Source organism: Aethalodelphis obliquidens, unplaced genomic scaffold, assembly GCF_003676395.1.
Source record: "Aethalodelphis obliquidens isolate GAN/ISIS:26980383/991018 unplaced genomic scaffold, ASM367639v1 scaffold8, whole genome shotgun sequence".
NCBI lineage: Eukaryota > Metazoa > Chordata > Mammalia > Artiodactyla > Delphinidae > Aethalodelphis > Aethalodelphis obliquidens.
In genome coordinates, this window is record NW_020837952.1 from 1,155,321 (window position 1) to 1,176,540 (window position 21,220).

Genomic DNA, 21,220 nt, shown 5'->3' on the forward strand with positions numbered 1-21,220 from the left:
GTGACAGTCTTGATGACCTGGGGTTACAACCAGGGTGGCCAATCATTGCAGGTTGTAGGATTTGGGCAGCAGAGCCAGTTGGGGACCCCAAAGTGTTAGGAAAATAAAAGAACAGGGAATCCAGAAAATACTGTCTCCACTTAGAGGAAGCTAGATTCAAAGAAGATTGAAACTATGACCTCTTGCCCATTATACTATGCCTGGTTGCTGGATTCTGAAGGCATCAACCTATCTTTATCCCAGCCACATACTGTTTACAAAGCTTCCTGTGAGAAGGAAATCTTGCCATTTGCAACAATGGACCTTGACAGCATTACGCCAAGTGAAATAAGTGAGACAGAGAAAAATAAATACCTTATCTCACTTAAATGTGGAATCTAAAAAAAAACCCAAACTCATAGAAACAGAAAGCAGATTTGTGGTTGCCAGAGGTGAAGGGGGATGGAGGGGTGGGGATAGGGGGAATGAGTGAAGGTAGTCAAAAGGTACAAACTTCCAGTTATAAGATTAATACATTCTGGGGATGTAATGTACAGTTAATTTTTAAAGATAGCTGAAGGGTGAGAGAGCCAGAGGGGTTCCTTAAAAGGGGGCCCTTATCACATGCAGCATAAGAGCAGACTCAGCTGAGGAGCATGCTAGGGACTTAATAAGAGTTGAACTCCAGAGAAACTGGAGTTTACAAAACAATCACACTGGGTGATGTGGATGCTAGTGGTTTGCAGGTTACTTTTTAAAACAATGGGAAGATGGGACGTCCCTGGTGGTCCAGCGGTTCGGACTCCACGCTTCCACTGCAGGTGGCACAGGTTTGATCCCTGGTCGGGGAACTAAGATCCTGCATGCCACACAGAGTGGCCAAAAATAAACAAATAAATAAAACAAACAATGGGAAGAAAAAAATAAAACAATGGGAAGAGGATGTTTTAATCTTAATCCTGTTGCAGAAGCAGGTATGTTCAAGCTGCTTAAGAAGTAATATCTGTCTTTGTGGATACAGTGTAAAGAAGTATACTGCAAGCCCTATTACAGGTGATGTCAGGATTCACCTGATGCGTCTTCTGCGTCATTTCCTAACCATTCCCTGGAAGTAAATATTTAAACTAAAGCCAAGGTGATGGTGGTGACGGTGTTAACTGTACAACCCTTCTCTGTTCCTCAGTTCAGTTCTTATAAAAGGTAATCTTTTGGCCTCTTGTCATATTGCATTATAGTAACAGACAACTTCTAGCATATGTAAATTAACCCTATCTGAACGTCTGTTTTAACCCTACCCTTAGATTCATCTTCAAAATAATCTTGACAGTTTAAGTCTGTGATCCAGCATCAGGCCCAATTTCTCTAGAGGTTTTATACACACATTCCTAGCCTTAGAGAATTTTGCAACAATAATCAGGCATTAATTGTGAGAAAGAAATGGGAGTGGGAGGAGGGGTGCGGCACAGAGGGTAAAAAGAAGACATTTGGGAGATATTTGCAGAAATAACATAACTCTGGGTAGGTAGGCTTTAATAAGGAAGTCCCACCCTTTCCATTTACTTCTTACATGGTTTTTAACTTATCCTCCCAACCAAAACCAAAAGCAAATTAAGTTACTGAAAATGTATTTACTTCTTGGGATGGAAGTATATGTGTCCTGTTTTCCCTTTTCCATCAGAGGCAGCTCCCTAAAAACCCAAAATACACACAGACACACTCTCTCTCAAACACAAACAAAACATGCATTCAAGTGATTGTTTTCATAACATTTTAACATTTAATAGAAACTATGTACGATAATTTTTTATTGTATCTTACATAAGATAGCCACTACAGAAATTTACATAGGTTAGAAGCAAGATGGATGGTTAAGGAGGGCCCAGTCCTGTAGGCTATTTTCTCAGAGGCTATAGGTCAGAGTTCACTGAGGGGAGGGGCTTCAGATTACCCAATTAGGTGAGAAGTGAGGAAAGGCTAAAACAGGCTGCTAGACAGAGATAAACAGCCATTGGGTCCATCAACATCCCTAGACTTGGGAAACAGCATTACAAAACTCTCTCTCCCCTTAGGCACAGTCCCAAAATACTCTCAATCTCAGCAGCTCCGATGGGAATCACCTGTCTCTCTTCCTTGCCTACAGTGGGAAGACATCCACAATTTTTAGACACTATTGGTTCCTTCCCCCAACATGTGGTTTGACTATAGCACTCAGTAACCCAGAAGAAAAACAAGGTAGTCCAGGTTGTCCTTTAGTGAGAGACGGTCAGAAATACTTGTTTAAATGGGAAATACAAATCCTCCAAAGTCAACTGGTTCCCAAAGCAAACTATCAACTGACAGAAGCGGGTTCTGGCTTTCCGTTTGCAGTAGCCACTCCACTCTGAGGCAATGGCGCAGAGGCTTTCTCAGAATTTCGGGATCCCTGTGATCTGCACCCATCTCCAGCCATCTGCATCTGGCCCTGTTAAAAGAAAAGTCACTTTGGTTACAAACTCATTAACTGTGGTCTGAAGCATGAATCTGACTTATATAATGCCCATGTATAGTAGCAACAAGAACAAGACAGCAGATATAACTCTATGCGGTTGCTCTTCCCCATACTTAACTATCCCTGACCCTCAGAGTCAGAAGTCATTACTTGTAGCATTCCTGAGGCCCTCCCAATGGAAAGGAGAGCTGTGGGTTGTTTCTTCCAAATGAAATAGCCATTCTCTGCTGAGTTTCCAGAACAGCCAACAGATCACAGGAAGACAGTCCTCTGGGCCTCTGTTTGAAACCAACAGCTATAGTATAACTGCAGGTCTTCAGTCAGAGCCATGAGTGTCCCACCCAAAGCTCAAAGAAAGAAGCCAAATCGTGCTGCTTGTGCTTAACTCTATGATGAAAACAATTCCAGGGCTGAACTCTCCCTTAAAGCAACAATTTTCTTACACTCCTTGTCTCAACCTTTTCTAGTTAACTAAATAAATTTGTCCTGCTCTCCCAGATATGGGGACCAGGAGCTAGTTAGGTGTTCTCTCTAAGGCCCATCTGGAGAACTGCCATCTGGAGCACCTGCACAGCTAGTGATGACAACCCCGACCCCCAGGAGTACATGCTGGCCACAGCCAGCAGGGGACCCTCTGCCTGGCTGGAGGTATTCTTCACTTGCCAAAATATCCACTGGGCCTTCAGCAATTTCTTTTACAGGATGATCTTCAAGGGTTACTGAAGGATCAAAAAGCAAGGGTGAAGGAGGGCACTGCATACCGTCACCCACAACATCCAAGTCCTAGGAAAGGAAAGAGAAAAAAGCCTATCAGCAATATCAAGGGGACCAATAAGCTAAAGTTGGCATTTTTTAGCAAACCTCGAAGAATTCTCCCTCATTTCCCTCACCCCTCGCCTACCTTTAAAACAAATAACGAGTTCCCCAGAGTGTGCAACAAATGGGATAAGATTGAAAAGCACTGAGAATTTTTTCCTTGCTGCCAAATATAAAGCACAGACCACTATAGTAGCTTTAAAAAGCATATCCTTTTTGAACAGAAAAATTCAGAGGCGAAGGTAGAACAGGAGCTACCAGGGGCTGGAGATAGAGGGGCAGTGGGAGTTGCAGTTTAATGAGTCCAGTCTCTGTCTGCACTGCCAGAAAAGCCCTGGAAATTGATAGTGGTGATGGTTGCACAATGTTTTGAATGTACTTCATACCACTGAACTGTACACTTTAAAATGGTAAATCTTACATTACAAATATCTTACCACAAAAAGAAATATTTTTAAAAAGCATATACTGGAACTCCCTGGTGGTCCAGTGGTTAGGACTCTGCGCTTTCACTGCCAAGGGCACAGGTTCAATCCCTAGTTGGGAAACTAGGATCCACGTGACCAAAAAAAAAAAAAGGCATATACTTCTAAGACTAACTGTAGTCGGCATCTAAGTTCACCAGTGATGAATCTAATATGGAAAATCAGCATACATGCAAATTAAAATGAAATACTGACTTAATAGATTGGACAATATGAGACCACTTGATTAATATTCTAATGGCCACAAAGCGAGCCAGGGAGCAAAAGAGGAAAGGGGATGGGGGAAGAAAGAAGGAAGATGAAAAACTCAAAGTCCTTACGAATGGCCAGGAAATATTTTAGTTAAGTCCCTATCCCCACAGAGAAAAGTCCCTGATTCTTAAACCTAACATATCCAATTGCTCTTTAAAACACCCACACACAGGGGGACTTCCCTGGTGGTCCAGTGGTTAAGACTCTGAGCTCCCAATGCAGGGGACCTGGGTTCAATCCCTGGTCAGGGAACTAGATCCCGCGTGCCGCAACTAAGATCCCACACGCAGTGAGGAAGATCCCGAGTGCCACAACTAAGACCCGGCACAGCCAAATAAATAATAAAACACACACACACATGCACGCACAAAACATTGTCTTCTACAGACTATGTTTCTTCCAACTGAACTGGCCATTCCCGCAGAGGGGCTGAAGCCAACAGACCATAGGAAGACACTGCTCTTGGCTCCTGCGTGAAACCAATAGCTACAGCAAACTACTGGTCTTGATTCAGGGTCTAAAGCACTATAAAGGCTCAGACAATATGTCAAACTGACTTTCATCCCTCTGCTGTCTAAGCATCTACTGCTAAACTCTGCTTCCCAAGAGTGAAAACTACCCAAGGGTTTGTACTCTCCTGTGTCCAAGCTACTTTATAGAGGCTCTATGTTTCCAGTGATTGAGCTTCTTGAGAAAAGCTAAGTTCTGTGCTTTTAAAATAAGTCTAGGAGTTTGAAATCCTTTCCCTTTCTTTGCTGTGCTGATCACCAAAAACAAGAATCACATCCTCAAGATAATTAAGGTAAAGAAAAGAACACAATTAAAGGACGTGCTGGACTTAAAGCTGCTCAACTTAAGCAGAAACATAAGGAAAAGGATACAGCTGGCTACCTAACATCTACGTCAGATGTGTTAGAAACTTCTGCACTATCCACAGAAACCACCATGTTCTCACACTGTTAAGTAAGACTGTGAACTGTTTTCTCCGATTCTTTTAGTATGCACAATTATTATGCACTTGATCCTTGAACAACGCCGTGGTTAGGGGCACCGATGCCCACAGTCAGAAATCCGTGTATAACTTCAGTCAGCCCTCTCTGTCCATGGTTCTATACCCTCAGATTCAACCAACTGTGGATCATGTAGACTGCAGTAAGAATTTACTGGGAAAAAAAGCTGTGTATAAGTGGACCTGCACAGTTCAAGCCCATGTTATTCAAGGGTCAACTGTATAAATAATTAACTTGAAATTTAAAAGAACCCATTTAAACAGTGTGGCAAAAGGTTTCCAAGTCTCAAGATAACAGTGGTACAGAAAATTTTCAAACAAAAACAGATACTGAAAAGGCTTTCCTCACATATTCAGTGTTGTCTTTTATAAGAATTAAAATTGGGAACAGGAACCTAAAATAAGAGAAGAAAGGATCAGCAGAAATGCCTATCCTAAGAGGAATGAATCAGGACACAAAGACAGAATCCACATTTTGTTCTATGTCAAAAACAGAGCTCAAAAAACAAACACAAAAAGAGAGCAAGCTCAAAGTAATAGGATTAAGGTATTAAATTCTTATTTGTCAAATAACCTCGGATCAAAGGACAGAAAACAGGCAAGTGTTAATATCCAGAATGAAAGGCTGAACTTTTACCCATATGAATATCTGATACCTGGTCCTCCCACAAGTAAAGTTACCAGAAATTATTAATAAGTATAACAGAAATGATATCTAAGAAAGAACACAGGTAAGATTGCTGGGTGGAATTCATATAATTAAGAAATTATTTTTACCCAGCAAAAGACTAGTTAAATATATCCAGAATTTATGGGAGGACAAAAACTCTTTTCTAAAACAGAACTGTTTCAACATTTTCTGGAGAATTTTTACCTCCGAAGATTAAGAATAAAACTACTTGTTAACGACCAACGTGGTTCATCTAAAGTACATTAATACAAACATAACAGATGATCAAGTACAAATAGCTGATTATCATTTTTAAACCTCTAACAAAGGTCCACCTTAAAAAACCATGAGATTCTCAAAAATCAACTTACTTCTCATACATTCCTTAAAAAATTCACACCATAAAATAAATATTAGAAGATCTGACAATATATTTTTAAATGTTTAAAAATTAAGATTCCTTAAATGTCACTTTTAGGCTATGATCACATCTTATAATCTCTAATATTTTGTGTTACTATTCTCCAAAGAGCAAACAAGAACATAATCTTCAAACATACTGGAACAGTCATATTTTCTTAGCTCTAGATCATCAGAAGTTTAAGAAAACACTATTTAAAACTAACGCAAAAACATGTGAAAGGGGAAAAGCAAAAAGGTCAAAATAGCAATGGCTCTAGAAATTAACAATCAGATGAAATAAAAGTTAATAACCTAGTACATCTATGTAAAACCCATGTGCTAGTTACTACATATGTACATTAATATTTGAAGGGAATTTGGCAATGTAGTGATTAGGTTATTTTTTAGACCCTATAAATCTGCTCGTAACTAAATTAAAAAAAAAGGAAAGGTAGCACCTCTTTGGGTTTTCTTCACATGTAAAATGAAGGGAAGTGGACAAAAATCTGCATCAATCTAGGGCTATCTATTCATTTACTCTCTTCAACATAATCTCATTGGAAAACTCTGGGAAGCACTGGAGTATATAATCTCTAAGGTTCTCATATTCTATGAATCTGTTTGAAAGAAACTTTTTAAAAAGCAATTATAATCAGGATTATAACAAAAATTATAAGTTTGTTATAAATGAAGTGACAAAAATCAAGTTCACTAATCCTACAAACAGTATACAGCCACAAAAGGAGGGGGCGTAGTTAATTGGCATCAGTTTACTCTTTTTGGGGGCCACTCTGCACAGCTTGTGGGATCTTAGTTCCCCCACCAGGGACTGAACCCAGGCCACAGCAGTGAAAGTGCCGGGTCCTAACCACTGGACTACCAGGGAATTCCCTGGAATCAGTTTACTCTTAGTGCCACTTTTTCAGATATTAGCCTGTCCTGATATATCTTCTTTAGTGAGCAACACTCGAGGCCACCCAAATCCTGCTTCTACCCCTAGGCAAACAATCTTGTAACCTATACTGAATTTTCCATTTAGATTTATCACTTTAAATATGTCATGGTTATATATTGATACAAGACACCTTTATTATGAAATTCAGAAGAATTATCTTCAGAATAAATAATGAAGACCTTTATCCAAAAGGCTAAAGATTAAGCAAAGTGCCAAAAAAAGATGGAATGTCAACTGATCCCTGAAGTGAATGATATAGTAGGGTAGTGCTAATTAAGGAAACAAATGCAATCAGAGATGGGTTTATGCGCTGGGACCAATCAAGAAGCAGACTGAAAAAGGTAGAGTCGTGTACACACTTAGAAGGCTATAAAAGTAAATATTTAGGGAGATCACTGTTGTTCTGGTCCATTCACAACAGAATCTTTAATAACATATCAAAAATGAAAAACAGTATGCAGAGCTAAGTTTAGAGTCATTTTTAGGGGAGGACACATTAATCTGAAAATGAGAACTCTTATAGGGCCAAAACACAAATTTACATTGTCAAGTAGCTATCAGCATTAATTTGTATTATTAAGATTCAAGTGAATTACTTACCTTGTGGATGGGCACCAAATTTCCCAGCGACACAAATCCAACCATAATCTTGACTTTCCAATTTCCCTTAGTTTAAAATTTCCCTTATCATTCCCTCAGAAAAAAAAACTTCTGTAAATTTAAACTGTCTCTAAATGAATATGTTAACATACAAATACAACCATACACACATATCATTTCAAAAAACTTATCAAAGTTGTCTTCTTTTTTTTCTTTTTTTTAAACCACAAAAGACTAACCTATTCTCACCATTAATAAATAAGGCCTTGCCTCAAGGGCCAACCAGAGCAGAGCTTCTCTAACTTACATCACTGAACTCCAGAGGTAAACTCTCAGTGGGCTGAAGCTCAGCAGCACTCAAGTACAGATCCATGGGGCCGGCTTCCAGATCGTCTGGCACAGACAGTACCTGCTCGGGCTTATACATCTGAGGAGGCAACTGGAAATGCAGTGGGCAGCAGGGATCCTCAGAGAGGCTTACAGGAACTGGTTTGTTGCAGGGTACCTCTTCAGACCCCTGGCAGCATTTGAAGAGAACCTGATTCGTGTCCTGACAAATATCTGTAGAAAAATGGTCAAGGGAAATAAAATGGATCTATCGGAGGCACAAAAAAGGAGGTGTCTGCCATGTAAAATTCAAGGTCTCGACAACACATGATATTTGGTTACATCTGATATAGAACCAAATGCAGGTAGCAATTTTTAAAGTTACTTCTCAAATTGTCATTTACTAGCATAACTCTAGCTCTACCAGTAATGTAAAACTAGTCCCCCACCTCCATTTAAAGTAGAGACACTAATCTTGTTCTCCCTATGAGTCAAATGAAAAACATTTCAAAACATAGTGCTAAGCAAACAGCAGTTAACAATCCTAGAAAACTGTACCTATTCAGAAGAAACATGTCATGGTAAATGCAAATAGCTTGCAGAGGCCCCTAGCAACCCCTTCCAAGAGTCAAGAGATACAATGTTGTTTCTGCTGTTAAGCAGAGGGGCAAAAACTTCCTCAAAACTTTTTGAACCTTGTTTCCAAAATGTTTACATGATACATTTGTTTAAAGAAGCAGGGTGTTGGGGAAAATAGAAGCTCCAGTAATAGTAACTAGGTATCCTATCCTGACAGGAAATAAAATTAAATTTCCACACACACACCCTTTTTCAGGGGGGTGGCATCACTGGAGTCCTGTTATGATCCCAAAAACAAAGGGAAGAAGAGCACTTCCCTGGTGGCACAGTGGTTAAGAATCCGCCTGCCAATGCAGCGGACACGGATTCAAGCCCTGGCCCGGGAAGATCCCACGTGCCACAGAGCAACTAAGCTCGTGCACCACAACTACTGAGCCTGCGCTCTAGAGCTCACGTGCCACAACTACTGAAGCCCGCGTGCCTAGAGCCCATGCTTTGCAACAAGAGAAGCCACCGCACCGCAAGGAAGAGTAGCCCCCCCTCGCCGCAACCAGAGAAAGCCTGCGCACAGCAACAAAGACCCAATGCAGCCAAAAAAAAAAAAAAAAAATTTTTAAAAAAGAAAGGGAAGAAGAAAATAACTGCTTATGGCGCATGGAAAGAAGTAGTCCAGGAATGCTCCAGGAGCCCTAACAACTTCTCTTAAGGGTAGAAGCAGAAAAAGGCTATATTTCCAAGTTGGCAAAGAAGTTCTGTGGGATGAATCAACATTGAAATCATGATCAGATAACAAAATTCTGATTCGAGTCACTCTACAAAATATTTTACTCAAGTTTTATCATTTCCTGAAATCCTAACTACATGGTTATTTTCCCTAGATTAATAGACAACTATTATTTCAAACTTGGGCCTATTTTTTAAACCAGAAAGCAAAATTTTCTGTAAACTGTACCCAGGATTATGGAAGAATGGGTAATTTTTATCCCCCAAATTTTAAGGTAATTTTTTGAAGTTAAAAAATCTAATGTACATTATAAATTTTAAACCTAATAAACCCTCTTGAACAAAAGCCATTTTTTTCAATCCATTCCTTAGAACTTGATAAACTCTAAATTAGAGTTTCACAGCATTGCCACCACTGGCATTACGGCTATCTGTGCACTGTAGAATGTTTATTAGCAGCATTCCTGGCCTCTGGCCACTAGATGTCAGTAGCACCCCCATCAGAGTTAAGACAAAACAAAAATGTCTCCACACACTGCCAAATGGGGTACAAAGTGGCCCCGGTTGAGAACCACTACTCTAAAGGAACAGTATATAGCTCAAAGTAAACAAATAATTATTCAATGAAAATCAGCGCTCAAATGAACAAACATGAATCTGATGGGAACAATCAGATTTGCAATCTCTATGTGCTTAAGAAGCTCAATCTTATTTAAATTATTAAAATTTTAAATGTGAATCCATTAAATTGTTTCAATTGGAACCTTTTTCATGTAATTCGAAGGATTTTCACAAGTCTCTTATTTATTTAATATCACAGTATCCTTGAAAAGCCCTCCCCCATCCTCCTCCACCCCCTTTCCTTTCAGATAGGGACAACAGACAAAGAAGGGAATGGTTGACCTACAACTAGAGTCTGGGTCCTTCACTTTCAGTCCAGTGGTGTCTCCATTAGACCAGAGTAAAGAGTTAACAGGTCACCAATGGCAGTCGCATCTTTCTCTGGGATAAGGACTTAAGGAAGGGTAAGTGACTTAGGCAACTACAGAGTGGAAAGGAAAAGAGCATAAAAGAGAAAAATAATACTTCCCTTCTCTTTTCACATACATTTTCAACTTTGCTTTTTAAAATATTAATATTCTAATAAACTATCTTGAGTATAGTGCTGTAAGTCTAAAATACTCAATATCCATAAACTGGGTTTTCTGCCTTATAAAGTAATTCAAGGTCACTGAAGAAAACCTGAAAAGTACAAAGCAGAGGGAAAAAGGGTATTCATAACCCCACCATCCAAAAATAGTCACATTTCTGTCACATTCCCTCCTAGTATTAGTTCCATGTAGTTAAAACATACTCTACCGAATTCCATACTCTATTTTTGTCACTATCAAACATTTTCCTATGTCATTCATAAATTTTGTTAAATATAATGTTTAATTCCTGAACATATTCCATACTATGCTGTGTCACAATTTTCCTCTCTATTCCCCATCTCTGAAAATTTTAAGGCTCTCTCCGGTTGGAGGAATTCTGTGTAACAATAATCGTCTGTATTTGATTATCGTCTTAAAATAAATTCTCAGAGGTGACGTTATCATATCAAAGAATATGAATATTCTCAAACTGCTTTCTAAAAGCCTGTGCCACTTTACAGTCCCGCTGGCAGAGTTTAGAAGGGCCCATTTCACCATTCCCTCACAAACTTTTGAAACTTTCTCATTAAATCTCATACATAGATAAGTCTCAAATTTATAGATTAGGGAATTCCCTGGCAGTGCAGTGGTTAGGACTCAGGGCTCTCACTGCCAGGGCCCAAGTTTAACCCCTGGTCCGGAAACTAAGATCCCACAAGCCGTGCAGCACAGCCAAAAAAAAATAAGTATGGATTAAAAAAACTTCCTTGTTTTATTTCTTATTTCACTTATTTATAGTAAAGGTAAATATTTTTCAACTATCAGCCACTTCTACTTTTAATCTGTCCATAGATAGCCTTTGCCCAATTATGTTTTGAGCATTTATCTTTAGTTTTTAATTACTCTGCACAAGAATTTTATATATTAAGGACAGTAATCCTTTACCAGACATTTGTTACAGTAATTAATAAATTGGTAAAATATTTAATAAGCAGAATAGAGAAAAAATCAGTTTTCCTTTCAAAAGAGCAAGAAAGTCTTCCTTCCCTTCTTATTAAAGAAAATACATTTTACTTTCCAAATATTTGTATATCTTGCCAGGCAAATGAAATCCAGCAAGATTTATGCCTTTCATATAATGAAGATCACCATATTTAAATAGTGCATTTACTGTGAAAGTAACTTTCTCAATGTCCACCATATAGATGCACTTTCACAATTCAACATACAGCTCAAAAACTTTTACAGCCCACTAGTAAATGTAAGTTTCCTATCTGAATGAAGTCTAAAATACACAAGTCAGGGCCCTGACCATAAAAGGATAATATTCAAAGAAAGATCACATTTCAGAATCATCCAACTGTTTTTGGATCCTCAGCAATTTTTTTGTAGTAATTGGATTTAACAGTATTATAATTCTAATGAATGAGTTAATAAATCAGGGATCTCTAAATTTTGGAATCCCAATATTAATCAACTACAAGTGAGTATTAGCCCATATCTATCACCAATGACAGATGTTTCTTTCTAATGAATTGACCATTACATTTCCAAAGTTCTGAAACGGCCAACAGACCATAGAAAGAGATTTCTTTAGGCTCCTGCTTGAAACCAACAGCTTCAGCAAACTGCTGGCCTTGATTCAGGGCCAAAGGAAAACAAAGACCTTCAATTAACTAAACTATCACAGATCCCCACTAGCCTTCAGTCTAGCTAGCAAACTGAACAGAGCAAAAAGATACGGGTAAGGCAGTGTCTGGTCATTGGAAGAGACTGATTGGAACAACGAACATCATCCACAAAGGCCAAGCACCTCTGACTGGAACGAGTGGTATGGGCCTAAAATGGAGAAAACAGGTCAGTCAAAACAAATTATCTATGAAAACACTTACTTATATAAGAAAACTGTATTCTTAAAGCCTAGAAACTTGAACATTTAACAAATTTATTCACCAATGCTATGCAAAAGGAAAAAAAAAATGTAAACCTCATGTCCAAATAATGAATCAACCATAATTCGAAATACAACTCCTCCGTATTACAAAAGTGTGTGATACACAGCCTAATGGTTTTCAAACTATTTTGTCTTTTAGCAGAACCCTTTTTAAGTCGTAATCTTACGTCGAGCCTCAAAAAATAGAAAAGATAGGGCTTCCCTGGTGGCGCAGTGGTTGAGAGTCCGCCTGCCGATGCAGGGGACACGGGTTTGTGCCCCAGTCCGGGAAGATCCCACATGCCGCGGGGCGGCTGGGCCCGTGAGCCATGGCCGCTGAGCCTGCGCGTCCGGAGCCTGTGCTCTGCAACGGGAGAGGCCACAACAGTGAGAGGCCCGCGTACCGCAAAAAAAATAAATAAATAAAATTTAAAAAAAATAAATGGAATTACTCTTTTTTTTTAATTTATTAATTTTATTTTATTTTTGGCTGCGTTTGGTCTATGTTGCTGGCTTTCTCTAGTTGCATCGAGAGTGGGCTACTCTTTGTTGCAGTGTACGGGCTTCTCATTGCAGTGGCTCCTCTTGTTGCGGAGTACGGGCTCTAGGCTCGCCGGCTTCAGTAGTTGTGGTGCACGGGCTCAGGAGTAGTGTCTCAAGGGCTCTAGAGTACAGGCTCAGTAGTTGAGGCACACAGGCTTGGTTGCTCCACAGCATGTGGGATCTTCCAGGACCAGGTTTCGAACCTGTGTCCCCTGCATTGGCAGGCGGATTCTCAACCACTGTGCCACCAGAGAAGCCCAAAAATGGACTTACTCTTACTGATGCAGAGACCAGGGGCTTGAGGAACAAATTTAAGAATAATCGCTTAACTCTGCTTGTCAACCTTACTTCCTGACCTTCACTGCTCCTATTATTCTGCCTTCTAAAACAAGAGTCCCAATCTATTAGGCATTCTGTGCCTGTTTCTGAAGCATTTCTGAACCAAATAACTTAGAAATCTATGGCAACCCTTCAATATGCAGATGAAAACAGAGTTCAGTTATCAGTGCAGGTACAGAATTGATCAGAAGGGATCCAAAACCCATGTCTCTGCACTTCCAGATAAGTGCTCTTTTCAATAAACCCCACGTCCAGTTAAGTTAGATTTCAGAACCAAGACTGTACAACAGTGTTTTGACAATTACCCTAACTCTGTAAATAAAACAAATGTAACACCTTAGAGGTATATACAAAAATTACCTGTTGGGCAGCACCATCTGTGGCCAGCATTCTGCGCTCCTTCAGCTGCCTATGTAGTAAGGCTTCCACTCCATAGCGCTGACGATACCGCCGAAGACATTTTAGACGCTTTAAGTTCTCTCGTTCTTTGGCAAGAAGTCCCTCTGGGCCAGTCAGGAGACTACTACCTAGAACGTCACATCAGTCAAGATGTTATCTGCCAAGCAACCAATCAAGGATGCGTCCCCAAACTAACAAGAAGAAAACAGAGAAATCTGCCCATACAACAGTTTCAAAAGCAAATCCTTCTCCAGTCCAGGTAACAAGACAGAAGTCTAACTACTACGAAATTCACATGTTGAACCCACAACAGCTTATCGGAACTGGCATAAAACTTGCCTAGAGCTTCATGTTCCACTTTGCGATTGTGTAAGTAACGTCGCTTCTTCTCTTTGAGTAGATGCTGAAGTCGTTTAAACTGGTCAATGTACAAAGACTGCAAACGAATAAGCTTCTCACGCATAATCAGGGCCACTTCTTCCGCTGTGTAGACACCAGCATGCCTAAAATAAAAGAGACAATTCAAAAAGGATAAGAAAGCACAACAATAAAACCCAAGCTTAGAAGGAAAAAGGAGTGAAGGTGAGACTTAGATTTGCTATTCAACAGTCAGTGCTGAGACAATCACCTTATTAAACAGGAATGTTTTCACACAGCATTTTACCATTCAAGTTGTTACTCAAAAACAAAACAAAAAAGAAAATTCCCAAGAATGGATACTAATGTACGATATCACAATATGGGAAAAGGGAAATGTTTCATTATTTTCCCCAGTTATTTGCATTATGTTTTAATAGGAGTAAAGATATAGAATACTCAAAATTTTTATTAATCTACCTTCTTGTTCCATTTAATAATTTAATACCGAAAAATCACAGTCAGGATAGCTTAAGAGTGTTTAATTTAGCAGCATGTATCTCAATACATTTTAATTAAAGCACAAAAGATAACAAACAATTATGACTTCTAATTTAAAAATATACTCGTAGGGAAATACACTGGCGGTCCAGTGGTCAGGACTCCATGCTCTCACTGCTGAGGGCCCAGGTTCAACCCCTGGTCCGGGAACTAAGATCCCACAAGCCACACGGCCAAAAATAAATTAATTAATTAAAATTAAATAGAAATAAAAAATAAAAATACACTTGTATTTTGGAGTTTACACAGGCCCTCAAAACACTGGTCACAATGGCTAGTCAATGTCCTCAGCTCATTTTGACAATATTCTCAAAATATCGTACCCTGGAGTAACCCTTTGCCAAAGATCTAGATTCACAGCAACTTTATTAAGTTTTTTTTTAAAATAAATTTATTTTTTATTTTTGGCTGCGTTGGGTCTTCCTTGTTGCGCGCGGGCTTTCTCTAGTTGCGGCGAGCGGGAGCCACTCTTCGTTGCAGTGCACGGGCTTCTCATCGCGGTGGCCTCTCTTTGTTGCGGAGCACGGGCTCTAGGCGCACGGGCTTCAGTAGTTGTGGCTCACAGGCTTAGTTGGTCTGCGGCACGCGGGATATTCCCCAACCAGGGCTTGAACCCTTGTCCCCTGCCTTGGCAGGTGGATTCCCAACCACTGTGCCACCAGGGAAGCCCAACTTTATTAAGTTTTGCCACCAACTATATGAATCAACAGAACTTAAAAAAAAAACTTATTCTAGTGATTAATGAGGTCGCATAAGCAAATCAGTTTAAATGTCAGTTTAATTAAAGACTGGTTCCTGCCTCTGATTTAACTCAAAGTTTAAGGGATTAACTGCAAATTTAAAAGACTTTTGGTTCCATTTGTCTTATGTGATCATTATATAAACAGAAAGAACAAGCTAGATATATACCCTGACTTGCTATTTTCATATTTTGACTGAATAAAAATTATTTGTTATTTAAAAGACAATATACACAAATTACATACTAATTTTGAATCCAAAAATATGTGCTCTTTAAAATTTAACTCTTAAATCACTGAAATACACAGAATAAAATTATTAACTTTAGGACTGAAAGCAAGTAATCTCTGCCAAAAACTTTTCCTAAATATAAATAGGAGACAAAACTACCTGTGTATAAGAGAACTACAACTACAAAGTACTCTGATAAAAATAAGTGAAAAGAAATTAAGAACCAAAACATGAAAAAAACCCAGAAAATTACAGAAATGACAAAATCTAAGACTATCAGAAAATGTGAAAAGGTTTTAAAAATATCTAAGGTCTAAAAAAGGTGACTAGGTTATTCATATTCAGGAAAATGGGGCATGTCTGCATTAATATGTCTGTACCCCCTAAAATACTGAGGCCTTAACATAGTACCAAGTTTGTTAAAATGAAATTAATTTCATTGTACCCTGTCAGAAGAGAATTTAACCAATGATCTGGGGACTATAATTTATAAATGGGAAGCCACTAAAATTAGAATTTACTACAAATCATTTGGGGCGGGGGTGGGAGAGGATGAGCACCCTAACTAATATGAATGCCTAGTTCATGTGAAAAATGGATCATTTATTTAAAGATGGATGTCCCAGACATTCACAGCTAGTTATGAAAGTCATGTACTAATTCTTCTTGCTCTGATATACACAAATATAAATGTAGGATTTGTTATTAGAATTCAACTTCAAAAAAGAGTCACCTTATATTCTATTAAATAGTGTCTCTTCTTAAAAGTGCATTCTCTCAAATTTCTTCATTTTGATAACAATGATGAAGACTCAATAACCTGAAATGACCTTTACCAAAACAAGTTCTGGATGCGTGTAGAGGTCACATGATAAAACTTACTTTTTAAATAGGGAAAGATTTAACAATTACTCTTAAGCTAAAATTTCACCAGTGTTGGATGATCCTGGAAACAAGCTTTTAAAGATTACTTTTTACAAAGCAATTAAGCAAATGATTATTTTGAGAGAAATCACATATATGTACCTACAATGGGGAAAAATATGCCAACAATAATTCTAGTTAGGATAAAATCTCTAATGACATCATCATAAACAATTCAAAAAGAACCCTTTCTGAAACAAGCAAGTGAAGGTATATGCTATAAACGGTTAATGATTCAAAAATGATAACAAAAACATTGGCACCGGGACTTCCCTGGTGGCACCGTGGTTAAGAATCCACCTGCCAATGCAGGGGACACGAGTTCAATCCCTAGTCACGGAGCAATTAAGCCCATGCGCTACAACTACTGAGCCTGTGCTCTAGAGCCCACCAACCACAACTACTGAAACCCGTGTGCCTAGAGCCTGGGCTCCGCAATAAGAGAAGCCACCGCAATGAGAAGCCCACACATCGCAACGAAAGTAACCCCCACTTGACGCAAGTAGAGAAAGCCCGCATGCAGTAACAAAGACCCAACGCAGCCAAAAATAAATAAATAAATAAAAATTAGCACCAAAGATGAAAATTCTTAATTAAAAGAATTTCATTACTTATATTAAATATAATATGTAACCACATTAATGAATTAAATATTGTAAGCAGACAATTAACAACTCTATTTACATCTCTAAAAATGCATATACGTATAGTACTATTTACTCCCGCTGGTGGGTATCTCCAGGTATGGAGGACCAACTACGGGACTTGAGCATCCTTGCATTTTGGTACCCGGGTCAGATCCTGGAACCAATCCCCCTCAAATTATGAGGGACAACTGGATTTTAGTTGGTCAAAAATTTTTTTAAATAGTATCACTGGGAGAATTAAGGAAAGCCTTATATTTAGTTACCTAATAGTTGAGCACATCTGGGGCTTTATTTTCCCCTTCGAATGTTTCTTTTAAAGGAAACTAACATCAAGTACCTAGTCCTCTTAACATTTATACTTCTCATAAAATTAACTGGTATTTCGGTTTATATAGCAATCTCTTGTTAAGTCAGATTAGAATGAATGTGTCCGCTAGAGACTGATCCACTCTAGATTACTACTGACAAAATCGAGTTTCTGGACCTTCAAAACTGAGCGTTTACCACACCAAAAGACAGTCACTCTGTGACCCTACAGTGTGTACACCTCCTCAAAGAAGCAAGTTTGGCATTTCTAGAAGCACAATGGAGGAGGGGGGGAAAAAAAACAACATATATGTTGCTTGGTATAAAGCTTCTACTGCAAAAGAATCCTGAAACAAACATTCCTTCTCAAACTACTTAGATGGACTCTCCAAACAAGTACTTCCTGAATAGCTTACTACATCGAGATTAGTTAAATAGATGAAATTATACTACTCAGAAAGTGTAATCGTAAATGACCTCTTATAAACTTCAGAATCCAAGGAACGAAGAAAATGCTATTCTAAGAATTTGTCAAACACAGTCAAGTCTAGAAATTCACTACCCCTCCCACTATTCAGAGTTCTTCCACCTGACTGTCAGTGAGAAGTGTCATGAGACAGAAATCAGAAAGAAAACAAAAACTAAACCCAAACCATGAGACATAGAAACATGAGACTTCTGAGTGGCAATATGTCTACAACTCCAAAGCGAACATGGGTTAAGTAATGAGCAGAACCTTAGTAAGATATAATTAGGTTGATTACTCACTTCTGGGTTTCTAAATCAGTTTCTCTTTCTTAGGCATGAAACCAAAGGAAGCTCCTGAACACCTTTTAATTTTTCTTAAACAAATAAATTAATCCGACAGAACTTTGCAAAAAAAAGTAGTTATTCAAATATAATCACTTTATTATTCCTGAGGTTTAAGCCAAGAACCAATTCACATCAATTTTCTCTTCTAACTGATCTCCACCCACCTCCCACTCCTATGTCCAAGAAATCTATTTTCTCCCCTACACTTTCTCATGTGTAGAATCTGATGTCCCAAGATTTTCCCAAATTACAAGACTTCTAAAAAAAGAATCAAATCCTACCCTGAAGCAAGATGGTGAACAATGACACTTTAATATGCAGAAGCTATTTATTACTGCTCACAAATAGCTATCTTCAACCCTCCTAGGTTATTAATCTACTAAACAGCATGCAGTACTACATTCCACATACTAACTACTAAAATATTTAAAAGCCCTATGTGGAGTTACAACTTACTTTAGGGGATCTTCTTGATCACTGTCTATGCTATCAGCTTCACTGTCAGGGTCACCTCTCCATGTCTGATCCACAGTAATGGGTTCCTGCTCCCCATCACTCCAGCTGTCTTCATCTGAGGCAAGGAAGGGAGAGCAGCCATTAAGACTTCCCACCTCTGTAACTCCACCACACAAAACTAGATTACTTAACACATCAACCCAAATCTTAAAATTAAAAAAGCTTAGTACAGAGGCACTGACAAACAAAAATGGCTTAAGAAAATACATCCCAAGTATGAGTACTTGTAACACAAATGAGTTAACCATGCCCTCAAAGGGACAGAAAGGCCAACTCAAAATTATTCTGTTTCCTGAAATTACCTTACCTAGCAAAGATGGTACGTATAAAAAACAGCATTGAAGGAAAGAGTCAAACTCAGGGTAGTAAACCTAAGCACCCACTACTTAAAACCAAAGAGAATAGTGAACAACATGGCAATCCTGAATTCTCACCAAACTGCCTACAAATTAACAATAATATCGTACTATCAAGTGGCACGTATGTTCAAGGCACTGTGCTAAACCAAATTAAGTTCTTTGTTAACTTTTTTCCTCCTTTTTCATTCTGGGAGAGAAGACCCTTACCCAGAATTCGGCTGGCTTCACTGCGGCTACTTTCTGGAGTCTGAGGACCCAGCTCTGACTTGGCATATGAGCTCAGCTGGCATAAGAGTGTTTCACCCACAGGCCCTGTATTGGTCTTCTTCATTTGAGCATGAAGTGCAAGGGCATTCCTACGGGCATGTTCAGCACAGAAGGACACCCTAAGGAGACAAAATATTAACATTTTACACTCTGGTTCTCTCTTAAAAGAGTTCAACTATTTTCACAGACACTGATCTTTAGATCATTTTCAGGAAATTAAAATGACTATTATCTTCATTTATAAATTTAAAATGCCAGTAAAGCTAAATAATTTAACTGGCCCAAGGTCAACTCATTTGGTATTACTAATGGGAAATGCAGGGAGCATAACCTAGTAGTGCTCTATCCATCAAACAAAACATTCCATCTCTAAAAATGCTGACATCATTTCACAACAAATCAAAGAGATTCACTTTCATCTTTCAAAATTGGTTCTGGAAGACAACATTTTACTTCAGTATCAATCCACTGTAGGTAATAAGATGTAGGACACAATTTTAAAACCAAATGATATATGCAGAATTATCTAGTCAAGTTATGTTTCTGCATAGATACTTTTGCTTAAATGATGAAAGCTATGAAGTTTTTCCCAGAAAAATACATATATATTAATATGATTTTGCATTATTACCTAAGGCTCAAGGACAGCCAAGAGTCGTGGAACCTAGGGTTAAGAATAATCCTTATTTTACAGATAAGGGAAAAGATCCAAAGAGATAACAAAGTGACCCAACTGGGAGTCGTCTCCTTACTGTTTTCACCATTTTTTTAAATTTTCGAAGGATATACCCATAACCTCAATTTTACAAGCACGTGACATAAAAAACTAGGCAGCTATTCCCAACCCACATCATGCCACATCCTCCTCTCACTTAAAAACTGAAAGTACAAACGACAGATATCTATACATATATACCCATCTTTCTTCTCAGGCTTTGGGGCAGCACTGGGACATCTTTTTCCATTCTTCGTAGATATATAACTACACTGCTTGAAAGGGGCATTCTTGTCTTCAAGTATATGCTTAATGCAAAACTCCTGCCCCTCCAGACGAGGTTGCGAGCATGGGCGATGAGTAAACGAACAAGATAGGGGCTCCTGAGACCTGGGCACTGGGGTGATCCTCCCCCGACTGGTCGGCAAGACGTGGATCCGAATCCTGTTCATACCAAAACCTGCAGGGTCACACAAAAGATCAAAAAGCCCTTACCCTTCCCGAAAATTCCTGCTCCACGATATCTGGGCAGACTGCGCATGGCTTCTAAAAGACAAGCGGAAGTCACGCTCCTTAACTCCCCTCCGTCCAGGTCCCCCCAGGCGTTAGTGAATTTGCCTCACCTCAACTTCCCAGTCCAAGCCCACCCCCCACCCCGACCACCGCCAGGCTGAAAACATCTCAAGGGCTCGCACAGCCGCAGCACGAGGGCGAAGCGCCAGCGCCGGCCCCACGCGGCGCGGCAAACCCGCAGGGCCACCCGCCACCCCCGCCTCCGCGCACGCTGCCTTTGTCCCGGCCCGCCTCAGAGCTCACGGCTGGGCCCTGCCCATCCTCGGCGGCCCGTGCAAGCGCCATTTTGTCCTAAAGCTCCGGGCACCGGAGAATCTGGGTTCTGGGAGCCTAGAGGAGACTGACTCTGACGCTGACTTGAGGCAGAGTAGCAGCTCGGAACGGACAGACGGGGCAAGCAGCAGCTTAACTGCAAAGGCGAAGAGCAAGCGCCGCCGCCATCTTACCTTTGCAGCCACGCCACGCTGCTTACGGTCTGGCAGCGCCAGTCGCTTCTAACCATTCCTTTCCGGGCTCCCAACCGCTGATTGGCTACTGCGCCTACAACTCTGTGTCACCATTGGCTACCTATCAAGCCT

At 39.5% G+C, this 21,220-nt stretch overlaps 1 protein-coding gene and 3 non-coding genes across 10 annotated transcripts; all 4 read right to left on the minus strand.

Annotated features, from left to right (window-relative positions):
* Positions 1 to 1,733: 1,733 nt before the first annotated feature.
* On the minus strand, positions 1,734 to 21,192 carry KANSL2 (KAT8 regulatory NSL complex subunit 2). 7 transcript variants are annotated; one of them, XM_027106100.1, is made up of 10 exons: positions 21,089 to 21,192; positions 20,271 to 20,529; positions 19,295 to 19,473; positions 18,669 to 18,783; positions 13,972 to 14,135; positions 13,594 to 13,760; positions 12,161 to 12,257; positions 7,964 to 8,217; positions 3,131 to 3,250; positions 1,734 to 2,440 (listed from the first exon to the last, which is right to left on the minus strand). In XM_027106100.1, exons 2-10 carry the CDS (start codon positions 20,519 to 20,521, stop codon positions 2,309 to 2,311), a joined length of 1,479 nt encoding a protein of 492 aa, XP_026961901.1. In that variant the 5' UTR covers positions 20,522 to 20,529; positions 21,089 to 21,192; the 3' UTR covers positions 1,734 to 2,308. The 7 variants fall into 7 exon arrangements, with proteins under 7 accessions (XP_026961901.1, XP_026961906.1, XP_026961905.1 ...); XM_027106105.1 differs by having other exon boundaries at positions 20,460 to 20,529; positions 21,089 to 21,106; XM_027106104.1 differs by lacking the exon at positions 21,089 to 21,192 and adding an exon at positions 20,886 to 21,051 and having other exon boundaries at positions 20,460 to 20,529.
* Positions 2,661 to 2,797, minus strand: LOC113621407 (small nucleolar RNA SNORA2/SNORA34 family). The gene has a single exon (XR_003433188.1). It is a non-coding gene; the product is annotated as a small nucleolar RNA SNORA2/SNORA34 family (small nucleolar RNA).
* Positions 4,409 to 4,540, minus strand: LOC113621409 (small nucleolar RNA SNORA2/SNORA34 family). Its single transcript, XR_003433190.1, has one exon. It is a non-coding gene; the product is annotated as a small nucleolar RNA SNORA2/SNORA34 family (small nucleolar RNA).
* On the minus strand, positions 11,934 to 12,070 carry LOC113621405 (small nucleolar RNA SNORA2/SNORA34 family). The gene has a single exon (XR_003433186.1). It is a non-coding gene; the product is annotated as a small nucleolar RNA SNORA2/SNORA34 family (small nucleolar RNA).
* Positions 21,193 to 21,220: the final 28 nt, after the last annotated feature.

Excerpts from the sequence above, each read along its gene's own strand:
- KANSL2 (XM_027106100.1), bottom strand. The coding sequence starts at position 20,521 with ATGAACAGGATTCGGATCCACGTCTTGCCGACCAGTCGGGGGAGGATC. Across the intron at positions 14,136-18,668 it reads GATCAAGAAGATCCCCTAAA|GCATGCTGGTGTCTACACAG; the intron begins GTAAGTTGTAAC and ends CTTTTATTTTAG. Across the intron at positions 13,761-13,971 it reads AGTGGAACATGAAGCTCTAG|GTAGTAGTCTCCTGACTGGC; the intron begins GCAAGTTTTATG and ends GTGACGTTCTAG.